Below are 24,850 nucleotides of genomic sequence, written 5' to 3'. Positions count from 1 at the left end.
TAGGTCAGCACATATTGCATGTTTTGTTTAGGCCTAAATATTTTATTTCATGTTTTTCATTTATTTATCCTTTTTTTTGTATTTCATTCAAATAGTCCTCTATCCTTGAAGTCTCTCTGTGCTGCTCACGCCTCTGGGATCAATACAGTATTTTCTTATCTCATCTTTACCTTTTATGAAAATATTTTACTCAATCAAAGCAGTAACTAAGAAATGTGAAACATAGACACAGCTGCAGCAGAAAATGCACGCTTTCATCCTCCCCACTAAGGGGCACTACTGCCTCGTTGGTCTACAACACCGTTCAAACACAATCGAAATGAGTCCAATCTTATTTCCTCTTCAAATGTTTCCCGAAATCGTGGCCGAAATAGGTCAAACTTGGACCCAAGCTCCAACGAAATTCAATCGCGAGCCTTTAATCTCCTCCACCCGTGGATGTGTGATCTGATTATCATATTATGATATAATATCATTTGACTTTTGATATAGCCTAAATGACTAAATGAAGAATCGAAGTTACATGTGCTTTACTCTGACATGAAAGTTTTGCCAAACAACAACTTGTGAGACGAGGAGGCGCGTCGATCTCTGAGGATGCCGACAGAAGGCATCGCCTGCCCGCAGCAGAGAGCGTCGCATTCGTTTAACTTCACTCCCCATTATGTCAGGTATGGCTGCTGTAAAATAAGCTATAACCGTCTTTTTCTAACAGGGACACTGTACATTTTTCCGACCCCTGATATATGTCTAAGCCAAAATCATGTTAAGGCACGTACTGTAAGTGACACCGACCACAACGCTCCAACAGTGCGCGGAGCATGCAGGAACTATCTCAGACTTCCTCTTGGTGTCTACAGGAAGCGTTAACCACCTAAATGTCTGTGTCACAGAATGATTTTCGCACGCGTACTAACGGCCTGGTCTCTGTGTTACTTCTGAGACAGGTTCAGGATGAAGTGTTCCCTGCTATCTTGTTTGAGGGTCAATTTGATCTTTTGGCTGGGACTACTGCACTGTGGTAAGTGGCTTATAATTACTGCAGTTGGATTGTTGTATTTATTTTTGTTAAAACCTCAAAAAAAACATTAAAAAAAACATAAAAGAAAGTATCATTTTACAGTGAGGAGGTATATTGGAGTAAAGAAACTTGTTGAGCATTTTGAAAGTGGAACATAGTTATTTGTGCGCCTGTCATTATGTCAATCTTAAATATACGATGAATAAATAACAAGAAATAATGATAACCACTAATTCATGCATATTCTAACCTAAAGTGTTCTGATAAATCTAAAATAATCACTATGTTTTTGGTCAACATTGTTTTATAATTTCATAAAATTGCAAAATTTGCAAAGATTTCAGTGAATGAAGTCAATTATTCATAATTGATGATTAGCTTCTGTAATTCTCGCTGTCATTTTATAAAACAATTTAACTGATGAAGGCAAACAAATTATGGGAAAATCCAGGATGGAAAAGCAGCAATGATTCCTCAAATAAATATCTAGGAGATAAATAAATATTTTTCCACTGTTTGCAGGTACTCGTTGGATACGTAATGAATAAATACTTCACACAACTGTAAAAACTTCACCTTTCTTACAATGTGCCAAGCATCATGAAGACTACAGAGCTTTGCTTCACATGTACATAATATTTTGAAAGTAATCTCTGCACACCTTACTGTGTGACAGAGACAGAAAAAATGGCTGAATCTTTAGGGTTCAGTATTCAACTGACTTCACCATCTGTTTTGAATGTGCTTCACACAGGAGAAGCCATAGTGCACACCGAAGTACAGGCTGGGCCTCTGTATCGCGTGGTGGGCTCTCCGCTCTCCATCTCCTGCAATGTGAGTGGCTTTGCCAGTGACATTACCAGAAAAGATATTGAATTCCGTATCAAGAAGCCTGAAAAACCAAAATTTGAGATCAACATCATCAGCACAGGTGACCCAAGCTTCGGCTATGCCGGGTATACAAGGCGCGTGATGAGCAGAGAGATCACTCTGACACATGTGACTCCAAACTCAGTCTTGTTTGAGATACAAAGCCTGGAGAAAGGTGATGAAGGGGAATATGACTGTTCTGTAATCAACTCAGAATATACTTATCTTGGAACCTACAGCGCCACGACAACAGTAAAAGGCAAGCAGTCACCGTTCGACTTTTGAGTTTTAAGACGTACTTTTAAGTGTAACTGCATTGCTGTATCTTCAAAGATGGCAACAAATGTACAACTTTCATGCCTTTGTCTCTGTTTTTGGATGTGGTGCCGTAGTGATCGACAACTCCCTCAGTGTTTCGTCACCTGCCTCCACCTCACTGAGCTATAATGAGGCTGATGCTCTCACTTTAACATGCCAGGCCTCCACCAACACCGTCCAGCACACCCATCTGTCTCTTGTCTGGTATCTCCATAAGGACGGCGAGGACAACGCTCGCCCTATCATGTCTCTGAATAGAGATTTTACACTTAGCCCAGGCCCCGGGTTTGAAGCACGTCACCAAGCTGGACTGATCAGGTTAGATAAAATGGGAGAGGCCACGTACAAGCTAAACATGGCTCAGCTGGAGCTTTCAGACCAAGGCAGGATCTACTGCCAGGCTCAGGAGTGGATCCAAGATCCTGACCTCTCTTGGTACACTGTCGCACAAAAGGATGCAACGGAAACTACTCTGAATGTTAAAGCCAGAGGTGAGAAACAGCTGTCATCTAACTGATTTTGTCTGTCAAATAGCACGTCTTGCTATGAGTCAACACATTCTGCTTTGTTCTTCTTCTGCGCAGTGGCTTCTTTGACAGGATGTGTGTGTGTGTGTGTGTGTGTGTGTGTGTCTATGTTTGTCTCACTGTCTCGCTTATTTTTTGTTGCCGTGAGTAGAGGTGGTGCCGGACACGTCGTCTCTGGTGGTGAGAATCTCGGCACAGTCGGAAACTCTGCAGGAGGGGCAGGAGCTGTCGCTGTCCTGCAACGTAGACTCGCAGAACCTGGAGGAAAGGTTCTTCTCTCTAGCCTGGCTCAGGGCTAATGTTGAGTTGGCCCGCATCGGCCCTACAGGTATTCTGTCTGTGGGGTCCGAGTACAGTGGGCGAGTGAAAGAAGGAGAGCTCAGGGCTGCCCGGATTGGGGAGAGAGACTACCGTCTCATTTTGCAGCCTGTCAGAACCGGGGACCAAGGAGAGTATATCTGTAGGGCATGGCTTCAGGACAGAGGCCAGGATGGAGCCTTTACACAGCGAGCAGTCCAGGACTCCAGCTCCCAGCTGGTCAGCATCTCAGCCACAGGTCAGTCTGCAAATGTGCTCATATGAGACACACACAAACACAGACATTTACTCAGGCTTTACTTTTCTTACCTGCATGATTCAGCCTTGGTTTTCTTAGTTGTATGCTTTGAAATGGAGGCTATTATTGATAAGATCATCTTATTTATCATAAAGTGACTTTGTTTTCCATCTGTCTGTTGCCATGTCTCATCACAGAGAGTGGGCTCTCAGTTGAAATGCAAAACACCGTGGGTGTTAACGAAGGCAACCGGCTGGAGCTCACCTGTAAAGTGCACGGGGTCAAAGATCAGCTCTTCGTCACCTGGCAACGCAAATCAACAGCGGCGGCCATGTTCACCAGTGTCATCGGTCTAACTCAGGAGGGTGTCACGAAGAAAGCGGGGGAGTTCATGAGTCGCAAAGTAAAGGCAACGCGTCCGGCGACTGACACCTTCACCCTAGAGCTTGATGAAGTCACGCCTGCTGATTCAGGCGTCTACCAGTGTGCTGTCAACAGCAAGACCAACAGCCAGTCACAGACTGCCACTGTGACTGTGGCTCCTGCAGGTAAGATATGTCTCCGTCTGTCTGTGGAGCACAAATGATTCAAGACAAACGAATGATGAAACCTGCATATTGAGAGAAATGGTTTCTCTCTATTTTGGTCTTTCTTGCTTTGCAATTTCCATTTGCGTGCAAGAAATATCAAAACGTAATGAGAAGACATTTGCACAATCATGAGGAAAATGATGTAATCAGCACAAACGTTCTACTTTTAGCCCAATTAAGTCTAAAAGAAGAAAAAAAGACTTTTGTTGCGTCCTGTGTAATAGATGTTACTGACACAGAAATACTGGCATCGAAATGTTTTTGTTTTTTGATGATTATGGGCATATTAACCGTGTCTTATTTTAGAAGGAAACGATATTGAGAGATGATGTGCAAGTGAGCTGAAATCAAAGAGAAGAGACAGACAGTACTTTGTAAATGTAGTTTCCTCACATCTCTTTTTTACTTTGAACACTCATGATCGCATGATGATTGCATGATCACCAACTTCTGCTTTCTCACTCACCACCGCTGACTCTTTTAAAATTTTTCTCACAGATTCGTTTGTTACAGTGTCTCTGATAAGTCGCAACAGCATAGTGACTGTAGGAGAAAATGTGGAGTTGATGTGCCGGGTCAGAGGGCCACGCGTACCAATAACACTCGCCTGGAGCCTGCAGCGTGATGCCTCAACCCTCGACAACATCTTGACATTGTACTCCGATGGTTCCATCAGCTGGTCTGGAGACCAGCACCGCTACCAGCTGAAAGTAGAGAACAAAGAGAATGAAGTCGTTTACTGTCTGCTTATCAATGGTGCGAGCCGTAGGGAGGCGGGACACTACCAGTGTAGGGTGTCTGTCTTCCTGGAGAACTTTAACAAGAAGCTGCCTCCATCCAACCAGCTGGCTGTTTCGGTGAAGAAGCCAGGTACCGTTGAGATTTGTAAGGCTACATGTCATCTTTGGATGAAAGCTGCATTGTGCTATCTATTTCTCATATTTTTCTCCCTCTCCTATAGTGAGCAAGCTCGTGCTGACCACCACCTCTGCCTTGACAATAAATATCAACACTGACATAGAAATGAAATGCTCAGTTACCTCAGAACCCTCTGCGTCCTCCCGCTATGCTGTCACCTGGCTGCTCCAGCAACAGGCAGAAAATAAGACCATTGTGAGCTCAGACCAGGATGCCCTGGTGACATTCGGACCCCAGGTACCGCCGAGCCACAGGCAGCGAATCAGCATGAAGCGCACCAAGGGCCCTAGTTTTGAGTTTAGTATTCGGCAAGCTCGGATCTCAGACGGCGGCTCGTACATATGCGAGGTGGTGGAGTGGCTGCAAGAGCCTCGTGGTGACTGGTATCAGCTCTCACCGGTGTCCAAAACTACGGAGCTAACAGTTATCGAGCCGGGTAAGTTCGTGTTAAATAACTCACTGAGAAAGTCTCAGTCAGTAACACAAGTCATCAACAACACCATTTTATAGGCCCCTAAAAACCTTCTTTGTAAACAAGCTCCCTACATGAACACACAATGCTCTGCCAATGTTCAGACAGCTTTGCTTATTTCAAATGAGAGATTTCCATCATCATCTATTTCTCCTTTTCTTTCTCAGTGATTTTAAATGGCTGGGGCTCAGTTGGAAAAAACGTAATTTATTTCTATGCACCAATTGAGAAACATTTTAAATCAAAATGCGCCTTCAGTGTGTTTTCAGCACTTTCAATCAAATGTGTTTGATGCCTAAAGCCTTTTAGAATTATTCTTGGATCAAAAACGTATGGTTTGCTGAATATGGCCCTTGAACTTTTGCTTTGATTTTAGCTTACTTCATCATACATAGAAGTACTTTTTTTTCAGGGGCTTTAACCAAAAATAATTTGACAAAATACTAAGTTCTTCATTGACTAAGTGTTAATTTCTCTGCCCACTCTCATTCTCCAGCCAACGACCTTAGTTTGGAGAAGAATGAGCAGCGGTCGCCAGCCAGAGAGGGAGACGAGGTGGAGCTCAAGTGTACCATCATGTCAGGTGCATCCAGTCCTTTATTCTACAAAGTCGCTTGGCTCTATACTGGACATGATTCTTCCAACACGAATGTCCTGGTGGAGCTTGATCACACGGGCCTGCTGCGTTACCCAGAGAACCAGGAGCTCAGAGACCTGCAGGGGCGGCTTCGTCTCTCCAGGCCCACTCAGAGCAGCTTCCCTCTGGGAATTCAGAGGGCCCACGAGGGTGATAGTGGGACCTACCGGTGCCAGGTGGAGCAATACCAGCTGGACCATGAAGGTCACTGGCAGCAAAAGGCCTCAGACACCACAGGCCCCATCACGCTGACTGTAAAGGTTGCAGGTATGATCATGTCTTTTAGAGCACTCTGTTGGCAGCTTTCTAAAATGTTGCTGTGTGTTTGCATGGGTGTTTGTGTGGCTTGTGCTCCACACCCGCACATGTACTGCTTTACTTCTCAGCAAACTAACCGCTTCTCTAATGGTGCTGTCTGTCATATGTCTTGCTCTAGTGGTGCTGATGCTTTTATGCATGATGTTGTCTTAACATTGTACATATGATCTACTTGGTCTTCTCTTTTTGTTTTGTTGTGTTTTCTGTTTCTGCCCTTTGCAAAGCTTCCTAATCTACCACCCTGCTGACTTCTTCCCTGTCTGTTTGTATACTTGTGAAATTCAATTTGAAGTCCCATTGATTGCTTTGCTTTGTGAAGATAAAGTTGAATGTAATTCGTCTTTTCATCTGTGTGTTTTTCCACAGAAAACAACCTGTCCATTGTGAAGGCAGAAAGGTCGTTGAACATAAGCAGATCCCAGGATTTCCCCATCCCCTGTCATATCGCCAATCAATCCAGCAGTCAATCTGAGTTCCAGGTCACATGGTTTTGGCAGAAAGAGAGAGAAACTGAACAACGCCCCATATTCACAGCTTACCGCAACTCCACCCTACAGGACAGGTTCGGCAAGGGTGATCAGCTCAGATTTGGTCACCCTTTGCCCAAACTATTCAGCCTTACATTCTTGAAGCCAAGCCCTGAAGATAGTGGCCTGTATTTCTGTGAGGTAGAGGAATGGCTCCCATCTCTGTCTCATGGGTGGAGGAAACTTGCAGTGGAAAACTCAGGATATTTGACTGTTAATGTCTATGCGGAAGGTAAGCACATCTTAATGTGATGCAGCATCTCCCAGCAAATAACAGTGCTTGAAAGTCATATTGAATGATGTATATATGCGGGCACCGGTAAAGCATTTCTTTGTCTTCTTCTTTGCAGGAGATGTCAAAGTCATCTCTGAGCCAGAATGCAAGGCGGATATCTGGATTGGGATTCTTATAGCTTTCGTCGTCTGCTCGCTGTTGGTCATGTCCCTCATGCTGCTGAAGATTTGCAGAAGCAAAGTCTCAGGAGGAAACAAGTCGGGTCAAAATCTGTGGGTAGAGCAACACCCACTGAAAACCAAACCCAGTGAAGAGGACTGAACCTCACAGACCAGAAGAGGAGAGGAGATGAGAGGGGGAAGAAATGCACTTCTATGTGGCATGTAATATATGCAATGTTTTATAATTCAAAAAGTTGTAAATGTATTTGTATTAATTGTTATTCAAAGTTCAACAGTTATCAGTTAAATTAATATGTTGACAATAAAAAGAAAATAGTATAAATGTTTTACTGGCCATGCGGCTGGAAATAAGTTTGCCTTTATGAATTAATGAAATTCATTAAACCTTTCAAATTAAACAGGAACTTTTCATTTCACAGCTAAAATGTATCACCAGCATAAATAGCAGCTTCTTACTGCCTGCAATGGACGGTTGAGCGAACCAACTTATTGACTTTACACCTACAAAGCAACTTCAAGCTGACAAATTCCTTCTTTATGTAGCAACATACCAGGCAGCTTGATACTTTGTCTTTACAGGGGAGAAGTCAAAGCATAGCACAAGGGAGCAGCTAAACACACTGTGTGGTAAGATTTGAAACTTTTCTTTCTCAGTAACACATAAATGAATCAACCAGGAAGTGCTCTGCGGTTCTGCAACAACACAGGGACGACTGTGTGGTCTGCAAATGTGCTGACATGTGAGTGTGGCCAGCATTTAGGCAGACTGAGTCACAGTTATACAATCTGCTAATGCAAACACTTCATTGGCGTGTGATTCTCGATGTTTCACCAGATGGTGGAAGTGGAGGTAGTATGTGTATGAATGTGCTTCAAGGAGTCTGCGCTTAAAAAATAGCTGTACGAACTGTGAAACGTTTTTTAATAGTTTTGGCTGTACTCAATCACATTGAAATGAAACATTCACTATGAGATTAAATGTCTGACTTTCAAGGTTGTTTCAGGATCTTCACATCCATAACAATGTGGGAATATACATGGTCGCACAATGTATGACCATGCAGCGGATCAAAGATCCTAAATACACAGCCAGAGCATTTTGTGTTCTTGATTGGCCACGTGAATAACCTAAAATCCTCTTTCATTTCAATTTTACATATTTTAGATTGTTAAATTCCATTTAATCCCCTACAATTGGGGGGGGGGGGGGCAATAACTTCAAAATGTACGTGTAAGAATCTGAAGTGAAGATTAAAGTCAGCACTTTAACTGAAAAAAAAACCTCTCACTGTCTAACACAGGCTGTTGCACACTTGAATACATTCTGAATCGCTGCCATAATGCAGTTGCTGCATTTTAACAGATGTTCCTACTCAACAAAATTGGATGCTGGAGAGTAATCAAATCAAGCATAAAGGAGAAGAAAGCCATGTCTCTCTCTCTCTCTGTCTCCCCCCCCTCTCTCTCTCTCTCTCTCTCTCTCTCTCTCTTTCTCCCTGCATCAGCCCTATCAATGTTTAACACCAACATCTGTATAAGAGACAAGAATAGAATCCATTCCTTGCCTTCACTTTTGAGGAAACAGGCACAGACAGCAGATTACACCTATACAGAGAAATGCTCTTGTCTGATGAGTGTAAAGCAGCTATGTACACCTTCAGGTAAAACTAACAGCGGTTTTCTGAAAGATGTGAGGGACTAAAAGTACGGGTACAGGCTGTAGTCGTCTCCTCCCCAGAGAGATGATGCACATGTAGCGCTGTCTTTGGTCTTGAATTATGCCAGCCCTTCACAGTCTGGTGGACTGGTTCCTTACAGCCTTCCTCTTAACTTTACTGTCATACCACTGGCTTGTGTTTCCATGGCAATGCCTGTCAGAGCAAAGAAATAAACACTGAATTTGGGAGGCAAATCAATGCTTGTGTCTTTACAGCAAAGACCAGCTGTACGGGGACGAACTACAGCGCACAATGGCAGCCGTGCTAGAACTCCATCGTCCTGCTTTTTGCCTGAATAAAGTCTGAACATTAGCATATTAAACAGTCATTTCATTAGTTCTTGTTCTGACACTGGATGCAGTGCATGAGGCACAAAGCAGAATTCATAATCCTTCTCTTTCCAAATATCCCAAACTCATGAGAAGACCTTCCGGTTCCCACTTTGCCAGCATGTAGCTGGATGCTTTGAGCCGGTTATCTCTATTGCTATGATCTCACTCCAGATCTGATTTGGCATCAGCTTTACGCTCTGTCCTTCATGTGCCATGAATGGACTACATTTATGAAAAACCATGTAGCCATTGTTCCATAACAAAGGCAGCTCCTTGAACTACAGGAGCATGAACGCTATAAGTGCACACACACAGATGACACCACCTCTATGAAAGGTATGTCATGCGGAAGGCAATATCACAGTCGTATCATCATAATGAAACTGAAATAAGGTTACTAATCTGAAAGCAAAAGCTGTTTGCATACCTGTTCACTTGCATTCCGTTGAGGTATCCTTCCAGGAACTTGAGCATGCTGCATTCACACACATAAATTCCCCAGTGCCATCATTCATGTTGTTAGTTGTACCTGTGCATTTGTAATCATCCTACTATTCCTCCAGTGCCACCATGAAGTGTAAAGACATTTTTGGTTTTAGTAAAATGTCTGGACAACTATTGGATGAATTGCCACAACATTTGTTCCAGACATTCATGGTGCTCAATGGATCAATGCTAATTACTTTTAATGGATAATTATTTTTGATTCAAAGTTCAAAAATTCTCATTTCAATGAATATGTTGCCAATGTTCTCAAAAATATAGTTTTGAATGTTTTATTCCCCATGCAGCTGGGAATAATTTTGCCTTTATGAATTAATGAAATTCATTTATCCTTTCAAATGAAACAGGCGCTTTTCATTTTACAACTAAAATGTATCACCAGCATAAACAGCAGCTTCTTACTGTAATGGACAGCTGAGCTGGGCAGCAGATTACCTTTGTGGCTTTACACCTACAAAGCAACATGTCCTGAATGACAAATTCCATCTGTATAGCAACAAACGCAACATCAATTTGCATTCCACTTGCATTCCGTTTAGGTATCCGATACTATTGGATGAATTGCCATAACATCTGTTCCAGACATTCACTGAATGGATGAATGCTAATGACTTTCAAGATCACCTGAGATCAACTGTATCCCTTATTGAGTGAAATATGTCAGCATTTACTTGATGTATTGGCACAAGTCAATTTGCAGGTTGAATCCACCAACTTAGTGCAGCTTTAGTGCCACCATGATGTTGACAATCTGCAGAGTGAAAGGTTTCAACTTTTGCATGATTTGCTGTGCTTCTCAGTACAGACATTCATGATCCTCTCAGAATCCCTTGGCTGTGTGTCTCGTGCCATCATCTGGTCACAATTTCAATCAGTCCGATATTTTAGTTTGTAACCAAATACCTGCAAGAAACGACATTTCCATCAGTGCTGAACAGCGAATATTAGCACGCTGCTAAAACACCAGACTTAGATGGTGAATATTATATCTGCACAGCTTGTTAGCATTGCCACCGAAAGCATGTTAGCACCTGACTTCAGACCGTTTGTCATGAGAAGTCAAAATGTTAAAATGAGAAAAGTCTATTGTGCTTCCTGCTTTTCTTACTGTTGTCTGAAGCAAAGACTGCATCTGGCTCTGTATGTGGTGCTTGTGCACATTGAATAGTGTCAAAGCTATGTTCCACACACACACAAACACACACATGCACAGTGTGTGATCAAAAGTAGTCCTTAACCCTCCTGAACAAGAGGATAATGTGTCCTGGCAGAGGTAGGGGCTAGAGACACTCAAGCTACCATCTGCACAAATGATGTAATGTCTCTCTTGAAATCTGAAAGTCTTCTCTGGCGCACTTTTGCCTGCCCTCACCTTAGCTCACTGAATCTCCTTGCTTCCACTCTCAACTGCTCTCTAGTCTCTCATGACCCCATCTTGCCTTTGATATTCCCTTTTCTTACAAGGAGAAGGACACGGGCCTGACAGAAACGCCTTCTGCTCCTCCCCTGAACCAAAAAGCTACATGGTTTTACTCTTTCTCTCTCGTCTCTCCACATCAGTCTTATAATCCTCCAGCACTAGAGGGAGCAATTGTTAATCAAACGGACAGAAACATGTCGTCTCCAACAGGCCAACATAGAAAAACGGTGAGAGTCAAATTGCAGCACCCAATCTGAGAATCTGACACTTTAAAACCTCTTTCTTTGTCATCACTTGTTTTTATGAGCCAACTTGTTTATATGAGCCCTCGCAGAGCTGGTTGAGCGAGTCTGTGTGAGAGACTAGAGGACAAAAACACCTCAGACTACGCACTGTCACCCAGATTAGCAGCGTTTGAGAAAAGTCGAAGCAAATTGAGCATGAGTGACAGCCATGGTCTCTTGACGCAAACGCAGAGAGGGAATTACCTCATTTATCCGAGCCCACCCCAACACAAGTATATAGACACACACGCTGTATACAACTCTTTAAACTGTTGAGAGCTGTCTGCTTTTTCTTTTTGAGGCCTGCTTGTTATCCCCAGAGACAGCGTCGGCTGGTAGAAGGAGCTGGAGAGTCCAAAATAAAAAAACAGCTTAAATGGTGCAATATGAAGTAATAGCCTGTTCTGCTCCCTGTCAAGGGAGCTCTCAGCAAACTCAGCGCTCCCATTTTTATTTTTTATTTCACTGCCGTGTTCTCACATACTGGAACTGCACAGATGAACACCCCCAAAGCTGCTCTATCTGTGTGCTTCCTGTTATGATACCTTCCCGATATGTGTCTTTCATGTCTGTGTGTTACATATGCATGCTGTCGCTGCTACCTTGAATCATATTTGCAATGCGCCGTGTGTCTCGTCTGACAGAAGATAGACAAAACAAACAGGGAGGATGATGGCAAGGTCATGTTTTAAAAGGAAATCAATATTGCTTTTTTGTTGGTTTGTCTTTTGTGTTTGTTTACATTGCGGCAGTGTGGGCATAAGAATAAAACGATGAATCTTAACTGACTCTTGATTGAGCATATCTGTCAACTCCTCTCTCCTATCCTCCACAGACCACTCCATTGAACAAGACAGCAATAAAGTTGCCGTCTCACTGACAAACAGGAGATAGATTTAGCGTTTCGGGATTATATTCAACATACTTTCCAGCGCTGATAAAATGCTAAAACAAAGGCAACATTGATACTTCTTTATAGGACTGCAGGGGCTTTTACTGCGAGCCTGCTGCTTTCCTGTGGTGCCAGCCTTGCAGCTATACTCCTAGTTGTTACCATGACTGTCATCATTAATAAATCATTGGGCATTTATATCAAAGAGACAGTGACAGCAACAGGTGCCAATGTGAATAACTGATGACATATATACAACTAACACATGTGGGAGTTGCCATGCATCTATTGGGTTGCAGATGACGTGCTGGCAAGGCCAATCTAAATCTAGCATCACCAAGGAGACAGAAGTAGCAAGATGTCAGACTTTTCAATTTAGCACAACTGTGATTTCTGACTGAAGCTGTTGATGTGAACTTTCCTGGGTGGAAAAAAAGGGGAAAACAACAGTTAAGCTGGTTCACACTGTGTGTGTGTGTGTGTGTGTGTGTGTGTGTGTGTGTGTGTGTGTGTGTGTGTGTGTGTGTGTGTGTGTGTGTGTGTGTGTGTGTGTGTGTGTGTGTGTGTGTGTGTGTGTGTACAGTTTGACGTTATCTGATTTTGATACAGACAGAGCTGCTGCAGTGAAGAGGCATCTTAGCTGAGCGGATGAGAGTGGGGGGAAATGTCAGCTGCTTCCAAAACATTCGTTTTCAGCAATAGCTGTGCAGCTATCAGGGAACTCATCAGCACAGGCCACGCAAGCTGCTAATCAGCCAATATATCAGCCCGTGGCACTGAAGGCTTCCCTCAGCCCCAGTGGCCAACGGGGTCTCACATCCAAAAAATGTGGGGTTTTTTTCCTGGAAGGCAGAAGTGGAATGAATGTCATGGTCGGTTTGACTTTAACCACCTTGTTGTTACACAGTTTGTGAGAGGAATGAGACCAGGAAGAGATTGCTCCCACAGTTAGCTTCTGGGAAAATCTGTCTATAGTGTCTGTCGCTGCATCGTCCTCCACACTTAATTTGCAGGCTTTCTTCTTGACATTGTTTCCATGTAATTGTATTCTGTTATTTATTTTATGTTGCTTTTATTTAGCATACAGAACTTATTTTCTTTAGCCATGTATGTATGTTAGATTCCATTACATGCACCCACGCCACTGAGAAATGTTACGCTATAGCCCAACGCTATAGCCTTTAAATTGTCATGGTAACACCATAACCAAAATGAGAGCAACCTTGAAAGAAATGAAGTAAAAACTTTCAGCATCCTTTGCCACTTTAAGCCACTATATCCCAGCCTTTCTGGATTACTGTATTTGCCTGCATGCATGCCCAAATAAAGCAGGCAAATACAGTGAGACAGACTGAGATGAAGTACAGCTCAAAATCAGACCGATCCATCAAACAAACAGAGCCAATCTGATTGTATTTGCTGTTTTCTTTAGGTAAGTTCTGCACATTTGACGAGCTATATATGCAATGCCACAAGGACATCCCTGCTGGAGTGAGATAATAGTGTTCACTGGCACAAGTGCTTCTATTCTCCACACCGGCATGTGTACATCTGACGAGTCGTCTGCACTGTTTGAGCATTATCTTCACGCCATAATGCCAGTTTTGAAGGCTAGTGAGCTGATGTCTTCGTTAGCACTGGTTTAGATGCTGTCAACCCCCCCCCCCCCACACACACACTCCTCTTCCTCAGTCACCAGCAACGACATGCTGCTGCGCCCATCAGCTCCCATCAGCTTTTCTCTGCATGTGAGACGCTCCCCCAACTGCTGTCGCAGTAACTCATGTTGCTAATTAGCTGACAAACGCTGTACAGTTCAACCGAGGGCCTGGCTCATTTACAGCACACACAAATATGCACCTCCTTATGATACATATGCACACTTATCATTTGGCCAAACAAGGTACAAACTCAAAGTGTCATGTTTTACTTACAGAGCACATACATTACATAATCTACAATTCTGTAAATCTCTATATATATATATATATATATATTTATGTGTATATATATATCTATATATCTATATATATATAGATATATATATTGGTAGATATATAGATGGATGGATAGATGGATGGATATAGATATATAGAGATATAGAGATATAGATATAGAGATATAGAGATATAGATATAGAGATATAGATGTAGATACAGATATAAATATATTGACGCTTCATGTGTACTCATTATCATCCTAACTGAAATAGAGGATCTGATTACCATCCCCCTTTCAGATCCCTGTGGCTACCATGGTAACCAACACCTTGAGTATTAACAGTAAGTGAAAAGATGAATCTTGAATTAACCAGTTATAACTGACATTAATCTCTGCTATATATCGTTTTTGATCCATATTTGTGCATTTCCTGACACTTAGTATCGCTTCCGTAATGGTCCGTATTTTTTGGAGAAATATGACGCGAAAGGACTTTATATCTATATCTGTGTGTGTGTTTCTCTCACGCAGCTTCTCTCTTCCTAAGCAGCTGGTTGATGTGACAGTGAGGCAGGAAGGCCTGTCACACATCATCAGGTTCTTACAGTGTGACACGGTGGGCCTTCAGGGCACAGCAATGGTCTGGTCCACGTCTACGTGTACCGCTAGCATTTTAGTTCTTGTCCAAAGCACCGGCAGATCCAAGGCAAGGCAAGGCAAGTTTATTTGTATAGCACATTTCAACAACAAGGTAATTCAAAGTGCTTCACATAAAACCATTAAAAGCATCAAAACATAAGGCAAAAGAAAAGGAGATTTAAAAACAATTAAAGAAACAGTGTAAGAAATTAAATTCAGTAGTAAAAAGTAAAGGAGATTCAAAGTCACGATAGAGGTAATGAGAGGTCCCATGATACTTTTATGCTGCGTTTTCTTTTATTCATCATCTGCCAGTCTCGGCCTAATTACATAGAGTACAGATGCCACCACCACAGAAGCTGCTCTTTTTATTTCATTTATGCTTTACAACCTTGAATAGGGGCATTAACCGGCAGGCAGAAGCACAATATGCCTGTTTTTTGCAGCATTTCATTTGCATGCTGCTGATGTAGTATTGATGGGGGTGACTGTCATGCTTTAATGTGAATACTATTGTAAACCAGTCTTTTCTCATTATCTTGCTTTCTAGTCAAAGAAAAACAAAAAAACAGAGGGCAGACAATTGCTGAGTTTAAATCACTTTGCACCTCTATAGAGACTCTGCAATCAGAGATGTAAAAGCATGTGATTTTCTTTTTTGCAGCTGATTGAAACCATCCCTGATTGGGGTGTGGCCAATTTGTTTTTAGAGTATCAGATCATCCAGGAAACGTGTCCTTAACAATTGCCTACAGTGAAATAAATGCTGTCATCTAAATTCTCTTTCATTCTGACTGATGAGAGTGGAACGTGGAGAATATACTGACCATGGAGGTACTACCAGTTTACAACTTACCGGAGATGCTGACAGGTTGTTTTTTTTCTTTTACGCTCTAATAACACAAATATTTCATTCGCATGTAATAAGCTGTTTACAGCAGAGATAGGCAAATCTGCTGCCGTCACAGCTAACATGAAAGGCAAACCTCTGGTGACCCTCAAGCAGGAGACAAGCGTGTAGCCCGCCAGCATGTTTGTCACGCTTCGCCTCGCTTCTCTGTGTGAAAAAGTTGTAGCTTATGTGAGTTTTGATCCTGGTTTACGGTCACTTAACAGCAGATGCAGCCCTGTTAATGGACCATACACAGTGTATTTAGCACTGTATGTGAGCTGAGCAAGTAGATCATAACCTCGTGTCAGCGTTAGATCCTAAACGCTGCGCTGGTAGTGGTTTTAAAACAAGCTGCTGAGGGCTGAGATACAGGTTTTACCGTTACAGAACTTACAAGTCTTTCACCCTGAATGTCTCTTTGCCACAGCAGGCCCATTAGGTTTCATGATGCAGTGTGCAGTAATTGGTATTTCTGTTGGTGAGCAGTTTCTTTATCCCACCGCTGAGCCTCACGCTGTGCTGGAGACTGTCGGATATCGGAGCTGCAGAGAACACATGCCTGAACCTGTGCAGTGAGCGACATATCGCTCACATAAACACTTCAGAGGACGAACGAACTCCAATACGTCACCGACGAACTTCAATCGTACATTTTGTTGGGAGAGATTTGGTTTGGTTTTTGCTCCACATCCTGCTATGATGTGCTCCCCTTCAACCTCTCTGTATATGATCAGCACAAAGATCCTTCTCCCGAGGGATAATGGCTGTTGCAGTTCCCAAGCACAGTCAATAAGATGACATTAACACAGCTAAAGGGGATGAATTAAATGTTTGCGCTGTGTCATCAAAATTGGCTGCTCAGTGGCAAGAGGGTGGTTGCCCCTTTGATGTGGTAATAAGCTGTTTTGATTTCTGTGTGTCACGCATGTTTTATGGTGCGAGGCATTCCCAACAGCTACGACTTCAAAATCAATTAAAACTCTTTTGCTAACAGGCCTGCCTGCCTCAGAAAGAGGAGCCCCCCCCCCCCTTTCACTCTCAAACCTACACACAATCATTTGAAGAATGTGGTCCAAGTAGAGCAGCGTAGATATGGAGCCTGGGGAAATGAGAGCTGCAACCATATCTTCCCTCCATGCGTGTGCCGCTCACAGCTTGATTGCCGAAGGCCTTCAACATGTATGCGTGCGACATGGGCCAAATAGGGCCAATACATTGTTTGCTTGTTTTTCCAGACAAATGCATTTAACTTATTCATGAATGTATTTGCATTGCAATGTTGAGAGTCGATTGCATGGACAGTAAGTTCATTGTTGCCAAAGGGGTACGTATTTTCCTCTGACAAAAAACACCCCGAAATATCCTGCAGCATTGACAAGTCCTTGAACTAGTCCTTGAACAAATATCTTCTGGAACATGTACAGTAGCCTAATAGGTTATGCTTGAACCGATAAGACATGTCTTCACATGACTTGTTCCCACCAAATATCCTATTGATTTATAATTACATCTTTTGTGCTGATGAAAGTCTTATTACACCAAAGACACATTACAAACAGCCTGCAGTGCTAAATTTGAAGGCAAAAATCAATACAGACCACAAAAATGATTTCAGACTTCTTGATTTAAGATGAAAATGTCACGAAAAATGTTGCATGTAATGATTCATACTGTATCGAGTGCTCAAAGTAAGAAGGGCTTTGAATTTCTAAAAAGTTTGGGCAAGATCGGAGTGTGCATGCACGACCATCTGCAGGTTCACACAAGTTGATATTTTGCAACTTCTCGCTCTCTGCAGAACAATGTTTCTCCAGCAAGACAGTCCGTCAACAGGAGCAAATATAGAGCACTGTGTACCTCTGTTTATCAATGCTGAAGGACATTAAAAACCCACGTGAACGTTGGTGATATGGAAATGGAGCGGGCTCAAAGCCATGTTAGGGAAAGTGTTTTGCATGGCACTGCTTGCATGAGATTGCATTTGCATCAGAGTATGGTTTTGATAGCAAGTGCAGGCTATGTGTGTCCTACTGAGTGTGCACACGTGTCTGTGTGTGTTTGTCTGCGTGAAATAATGTGCAAGTGTGTTTGTTTAAGAAAGTGAAGTGCATGACTCAGCCCGAGGTAGGAAGGCAGCAGCTCGTGTTTCTTCTGTTCGGCAGGCAGAGATAAGGTCGGACTGACCCAATCATTTAAGAAGCCCTGGGCTTTACCTCTGCTAAACAACACACACACACACACACACACACACACACACACACACACACACACACACACACACACACACACACACACACACACACACACACACACACACACACACACACACACACACACACAAGCGGATCGGAAATCTGTATCTGGTAACTCTCATCTCAAGTATCAGTGCACAGATCGCCTTGATCTAAATCAAAACAATGGAATATCTTACCTGGTGGCGCTCAGGTAAAACAAGCATGGTAGGTAGAGTATCTATAGGCAGGTAGGCAGGTAGGAAGGTATGTATGTAGGTAGGTAGGTATGTAGGTGAGTAAGTAGGTTGGTAAACTATTCATTACATTGCTACATTCAACACTTATTACGAGTAAAACATTGCCAATATGCTCCAACATTAACAGGCCCTTATCTGAGTCACTTGCTGTACACCAAATGTGGAACTTATTGTGTGTCATAGCCATCAATACCTCGATGTGACCTTCTACTGGATTTAATACTTGTGTCCTGGAGATGGTGGCACTCTCAGTTGTCCCGTCTCACATTTCACTGGCAGGGATGATGTCACATAGTTTTCTCAGCACTCTAACAGAGACACAACCAAACAAGTTCACGGCTTTGCAATATTGGTAATATTTCAGAGTCTATTCCCTACCTTGTTCTCTATGGAATAGTTTGACAATTTGGGAAGCATCATTAATTGCTTTTTAACTGAGGATAAGGTGAAATGATTAATACCACCAGTCGTTGTCAGCCACATAAGTTTCGTGGCTGTAAATTTCGTGTATGTGTAAATGTATATGACAATAAAAATGGTTTCTTTCTTCTACTGTGCTACTGCCAGCAGGTAGTTAGCTTAGCATAAAGACCAGAAGCAGGGGGAAATATCTAGCACAACAAAACTCACACATCAATGCACGACATCTAAGTAGTAGGGGGGGGGGAGAAAGTGTTTGTTCTGATATTTCCTACAGTTCCGAAGCAGAGTGGCACCTCATTATGCTGATTGCCAGTCGTGTGTTTGGCGGTGTGGGGTAGGAAAAATGAGAAAGTGACTTTTGAGATCAGCACAAGACGAGAACCACAAATGAATAGTCTTATAAAATGGAGTTCTTTCTTCCCCCTTTGACAGACCCTATCATTATGCATTTCCAAATGCAGTATTGTGTGCATGATTCATGTCAGCCTCAAATGGTGGTTGAAAGTTTACCCTGCAAAATAAAAAGCTGAGTAAATTGGGAGCTTTAGAGGCTTAATTCCCCTCCGCTTCACTTAACCTATTCAAACCCTCAGCGCCCTGGCCTAGAATTAAAATGTCGGAAATGGCAAATGTGCCCTCCTCTCCCACAGAGCCCCGAGTCCACACGGCCTGGGCGTGGTTTTTGATAGGGGAGGGTGGGGGCAGACAGCACGCTGTTAAGTTTTCAAACTGCCTGGCGAACAAAAGTGATTTGCCAAACAGGAAGCAGGGAAACAACCTTGGAAGAAGAAACGCAGTCCGGGACCAGATCACAGCGTTTGTGAAATAGATTATAATTCAGCTGTAGTGTTTTAATTCATGAGTAAAGCCGCTTTTCTTTTTTTTGTCGGAGACATTTTTTGCGCATTTTTGGTGTTATGAATTAGGACACACCGGCTCAGGTGTATAGCACAATTGAGAAGTCAGTGTTTGAAGTTAATCATTGATTAATCCGATTTATTGTGTCGGAGCACAAAGCCTTGTCGGCTTCATCTAGAGCGCCCGCCCATTGGGCTTTCTTTCTGGCAGATTGATTATAGTCTCCGGGATTTGCCAGCCTGAGCCTACTTGGACTGCGATTTGCTCCCCCGACGGAGAAGGGGAGAGGAAAACAAATTAAAGCACGGACTTACTTCAGCCCGACACCCCTCAGATGCCCCTACACCCATTCAGCCTTCTGTCTTGTAATCAGGGGGGGGGGGGTTCTCCAAAAACGCGCAAGTCACGCCGGACTTTTTTTTGTCTTCCATCGAGGAGGCTGCGAGTGAGAATCGCCTCCGCAGTCTCGGATGCGTAGTAAACGGGGAGTGGGTTGGGTCGCCTAGGCGCCTGGGCACGCACACGTCGCCAGCGATAAAAGCGAGATAGGTGAGGGTGGAAGCGAGAGGGGGAGGAAGCGACACCCGAGGCTTTTTTTTGTTTTAAATCAGGAGGACACCGGAGAGGTGAGGCGGACACTGGAAAACCGCCGGACTCACCGGCTGTGGATTTGACACAAAACCCCGGATGGTTTTTGTGTCGCCCGGGATTCGAAGATCTTTCTGTTTGATTCAGGACCAGCGGTTAACCACATTGTCGAACCCGACCAGACACCCCCCGCCTCATCCGAGGGGAATATAACAAGTGGAATCTGCGGGGCAACGCACTCGCACTCACACACGCACACGCACAATGGCAACCGGTGCGCTCCTTCTCGCTTGCGCGCTGCTTGGTAAGTCATCTTGAGAAGCCTTCATCTGTGCCGTGAATCTCTGTACAGGTTAAAGACGCACACTTGTATGACACATGCAGGCCCGATTAACCCGATACAGTCTGACCTCAGATGAGCTGATCAAATAGACAACCTGCTATTGTCTGTAGTGAGCCCAGACATGTATAGACACACACACACACACACATGGGCACACCTGGATCACACATCCTCGCATCCCCAGGCTAGGAGGTCATCCTGTGGGTGTGAAGACACTCAGTGTGTTGTACAGTAGGTCAACACCCCTTCGGGGGGGTAAAGCCACCGTGTGTTCTGTTCTCACACATTTATAACTTATACCTGCAATTTATTGGATTTCACAGACAAATGCGAGCTCGAGCATGTACGGCCGATGACACCGAGTGACACACGCAAACACTAATACAAGGCATGATTTGCTGACACACTCATCGTGTGCATCCCGCCTGCGAAACTGTCCCAAACAAACACCAGATGGCTTTTCTGTTCCTGTATGGGGAGGCCTGTCAGCGCTGCCGGGGCACAAAGGAGGGAGGTTGGGGGGGGGGGGGGGAGTGGGAGTGCAAGTCAGCCCGCTGGAGGCCCCCACTTGGCCAAGGGGATTACCAGTCGGCGTCTTGCCTTGCGTCCCCTTTCTGTGCATCAGAAATCACTTTCACTGGGATTTGGGGGGGAGGGGGGGGACCTGCAAATTGACTTTTCCCCGATGAAAACGTGAGATGAATTGGTTCGTGCTCAGTGGAGAAGGCTGCACACAGACAGGATCTAATCTACGGTGTAGGCTGGATAACGGAGGGATTTCATATTGCATAACGATGAATCATATCGTTGGGTTAAACGGGACGCAGTTTTGAGGTAGTGACGAACATTTCAGGTGTTGGGAAAGAGTTTATTGTGTGGAGTGTCTGTGGATCACGAGGGGATATTTTCTAATGCTGCTGTTGCCAGCGTTATTGGTGATAGCATTAGGCTGGTAATTTGCCCCACAGAGCTGAAATGGTTCGTTGATTTACAGAAAATATATTTTGATCATCAAGTTGTTTTCGAAGCAAAAGGGCAATATGTTCTGTGTCTAGCTTCTCAAGTCAAATGGTCCATGATAGGGCTCTATATCTTTAGGGCATTTGAAGACATCACATTGGGCTCAGGGACCTTGTGATGGGTGTAACACATAAAGCAACACATACCAATAGGCCACTATAACACTCCAACTCCACCAAATCACCCTGGCAAAAGCAGTTCCAGTGTCTCACGGAAGGATGCAGCGAATGCAACGTTGGTGCTACTGTATAGATGTATATCGCTCTCCTATAGTGTGCATACAAGCATCTGTGGTTTAATGAGACTTGCTTTTGCCTGATGTGTCACATGTGTTTGCGCTTGCACTGGTTTGGAAGGGAGAATGAAATAAAAGGTGGCTGGCAGCTGTGTTAGATGAAGGCTGAATCCGTCATTGTTAAACCCAGAGCTGCCACTTGCACAATTCTTTGGAAGGAAAATCTTATATCAGGGTTATATCTGCTGCTGAGTTTGCAACCAGGTGTGAATGTGTGTGTGTGTGTGCGCTCGGGTGCTTCTTTGTGGCACCGGGGTACATGATATAAAGCATATTAAAAAAAAGAGTTGCCTGAAGCAACGAATGTTTATTAGCTTTACAAACAGGATGTCTCCCCCCCCCCCCCCCCCCCCCCCCCCCCCCACCGCAGACAGTGAGAAAGATGTCACGCGCTTTGTGCGGTGTGACACACTGTGCTTTTTTTTTGGGGTGTTCTTCTGAGTGCCTTTTGAAACAGGAAACCAACCTAAAGTACCCAAGACGTCCCGGTTTATATAACTCAATTGAAATGTAATAAGTTGCGAGGCTGGCTGGTTTAACTGTGAGACGCCTGAGTGCTTTCCTTTTACTGGGCTGACAGGAGAGCTGCTTCCAGTTGCCCGGGTTCAGATGAGCTGCCACTGGTCCTGGTTTTTATAAGCTGGTCTCGGAGCAGCTTCGCATCGCACGGAGAGAAAACCCCATAAAGCTTATGTCTGACAAGATGCACATTCTGCCACATGCAGTTATTCAAGCATTTGTCATGATGTGGTGTTTTTAATGTGCCGTCGTTCTCTCTGTCAAACAGGTGCTGTCTTCACCCTGTTCACACAATATCTCAACTTGTTATGAATATTCATTTGCACAAACCTTTGTCAGATGGTTGGTCGTCGGGATAGGAAAAATGTGATAAATAATGCATGGAGATTGGCTCAAAATGACATGTGGCAGTGGGTGTGGCGTCTTATTTGAATTTTTATTAAATTTCTTATTACGCAATTTCAGTGAAACTGGATTAAAAAGAATTCGCTGTGACAGATTGCACAACTCAAGAAACCGATTTTAGAAGCCAGTGACTACCCCCTGGACAGTAATAGAAATACATTCATGAAGTTGAAAGAGTGGTCTAGTTTCTCCCTCCTCCTCCTTTCAGTCTCCCTGTGTGAGGGAGATGTTCTCTTTCAGTCGTCCGTATCTTTTAGTGAGATTTGTGATGCTATTTTTGATCGGTGGTTTCAAGTCAGAAGAGGCGCTGAAACAGTAGCCTGTTATCCCGGCTCGTTACAGCGCTATTGATTGAAAAGTTATAAGTGGAAGTAACGCCGTCAGACTTTTGAGTATAAAGCTGGCTCTCCATAATTGGCCCAATCAAACAACATGAAGGTACTTAAGGGCTCATTTCCATTTTATGCGTAACTGTTCAGTCTTCAGAACCGTTTGTGCAGTGGAAGAAGGGCAGCACTTCCAGACACTTAAGTATAGATTTGATTGTCCATGTGGTGCTGTGACAATTGTCACAAATGCTTGAAAGTGGTAAGAGAAAAATCTCATTTCTATTTCAGACACTCATTCAAATGTGTGCAATTCTTTAAGTCTATAATCAGCAGTGAAAGAAATCAGGGACATGTAATTGAAAACTGTATGAAGTAGCTTTTCAACATTATGATCATTGTTTCCTTGAAGATGAAGGTACGGCTTTTAAACTAAACTTCGACGTGTCATAATTACGTTTTGTTAGCTTTGTATGGTCGGGGGGGGGGGGGAATGTTGAGGTCATTTCAAATTTGGTCAGGATTCAAAGTTTGCTGATGCCCACCCCAGCCTCTCCCCCGGTCCCAAATAAGAATGACAGCTGGGGGCTCCCAACCCCAAAAACATCTTAGCCTGTGTGTGTGTGTGTGTGTGGTCAAGCCATGTGTCTTGCGTCTTGAATCAGCTGTTGGGGAATGCTGTCCATGTGTCCGTTAGCCTCAGTTGACACAACAGAGTCTAGACAGTGAAGCAAAAACGCAATAACTCACCGTCTAGATGTTTGCATATTCAACGTAGCGCTATCTTTATGCGATACGGGAAAAGTTTGCCGCGTGCGCACGTGATTGTCCCAAGTTTTGTCGCTCATTATTTCTGCCTCTTGTTACCACTAGAAACAGAGCACCTATGTCTCTCTGTTGGGGGGGGGGGGGGGAAACAACGGGCGTGTGCAGCTGTCTGATTGTGTCACCGTTTGCTCCCCTTGTTGTTTTTCTGGGCCTGGCTGCTACGCGCTCTCGTTGCACGCACGCTTGTTTGCATCGCCAACACTGGAGACCATGTCTTTGTGTACACCCATGACAAAGAGGCCCTTTTGTGCTATTGTCTTTTTTTGATATCATAACATTGTTGACTGATCTGACAGACAACAAACGATAGAACAGGGGAAACACGGCCGTCGGCTTGGCTATCATCCACCCGCTGTGCGGTGGGGGTTTCAGTAAATATTCATTAACGGGAACGGGCAAAAGGAGACGCAGGACATTGGTAGGTCAGTGTCAGGACGGAGATGTCCTATTAGTCACGGATCAATAGAACTGGATGAGCCGTGTGTGGTTGTGCTCGTGGACTTTGTTGCATCAGGTGCACCCAGATACTGCTTTGCTGTAGTGTCTACTACCAACGGGGCAAGTAATTGCCTTGTCATACAGGCTTCACAGTCTGCTACTGAAACTCACACCCGACGACCGCTGCAGTTTTACTACAGCGCCGCTGTCCTCCGTTATCGGGTTACCACCTCTCTGTCTGTGTCACAAGTCGGTGTGAAGGAAGAAAGCAACGTTTCAGAGGAGCTCAAGGAAAAAAAAAGATTGAAATGACTTCATTGCTGGCAGAGCAAATAAAACAAAAACAAAACGAAAGTTAGTTGTGATTAATCGCAGCTCGTCTTTTTCATGCAGTGTCTTGTTTTTTTTTTTAATGCCGATCCTCCCCCGTGACCCAGATCTGAGCTGTAGTGTCTCTTCAATCCACATGGGGAGATGAGTGACTGTGTGAAGTGAAGTTAAGTTCTCGAGGGAGACTTCCTGC

General features: G+C 43.8%; 2 protein-coding genes across 2 annotated transcripts in view; both read left to right on the top strand.

Moving 5' to 3' along the window:
* The first annotated feature begins 639 nt into the window (after positions 1–639).
* Positions 640–7,508, top strand: LOC306783769 (immunoglobulin superfamily member 3-like). The gene is made up of 11 exons (XM_079277572.1): positions 640–671; positions 948–1,021; positions 1,776–2,150; positions 2,284–2,700; positions 2,888–3,292; positions 3,490–3,840; positions 4,381–4,752; positions 4,844–5,236; positions 5,769–6,176; positions 6,594–6,986; positions 7,105–7,508. Exons 2-11 carry the CDS (start codon positions 955–957, stop codon positions 7,308–7,310), a joined length of 3,387 nt encoding a protein of 1,128 aa, XP_079133698.1. The 5' UTR covers positions 640–671; positions 948–954; the 3' UTR covers positions 7,311–7,508.
* A 12,553-nt stretch (positions 7,509–20,061) lies between these two features.
* Positions 20,062–24,850, top strand: part of igsf3 (immunoglobulin superfamily, member 3) — a 61,072-nt gene continuing 56,283 nt past the window's right edge. Inside the window, exon 1 of the mRNA XM_079276393.1 lies at positions 20,062–20,457. Within this exon, the coding sequence (XP_079132519.1) occupies positions 20,418–20,457 (40 nt within the window). The 5' untranslated portion in view covers positions 20,062–20,417. The remainder of the gene's footprint in view (positions 20,458–24,850) is intronic.

The sequence above is a fragment of the Melanostigma gelatinosum genome (assembly GCF_949748355.1).
Source record: "Melanostigma gelatinosum genome assembly, chromosome: 10".
NCBI classification, from domain to species: domain Eukaryota; kingdom Metazoa; phylum Chordata; class Actinopteri; order Perciformes; family Zoarcidae; genus Melanostigma; species Melanostigma gelatinosum.
The sequence above is the reverse complement of the archived record's forward strand: the minus strand, read 5'-3'. Positions and strand labels throughout refer to the sequence as shown.

Bases quoted from the DNA above. Each gene is read 5' to 3' on its own strand.
- LOC306783769 (XM_079277572.1), top strand. From the start codon at position 955: ATGAAGTGTTCCCTGCTATCTTGTTTGAGGGTCAATTTGATCTTTTGG. The intron at 1,022-1,775 runs GTAAGTGGCTTA...TGCTTCACACAG, and splicing joins GCTGGGACTACTGCACTGTG to GAGAAGCCATAGTGCACACC. The intron at 2,701-2,887 runs GTGAGAAACAGC...TGCCGTGAGTAG, and splicing joins TCTGAATGTTAAAGCCAGAG to AGGTGGTGCCGGACACGTCG.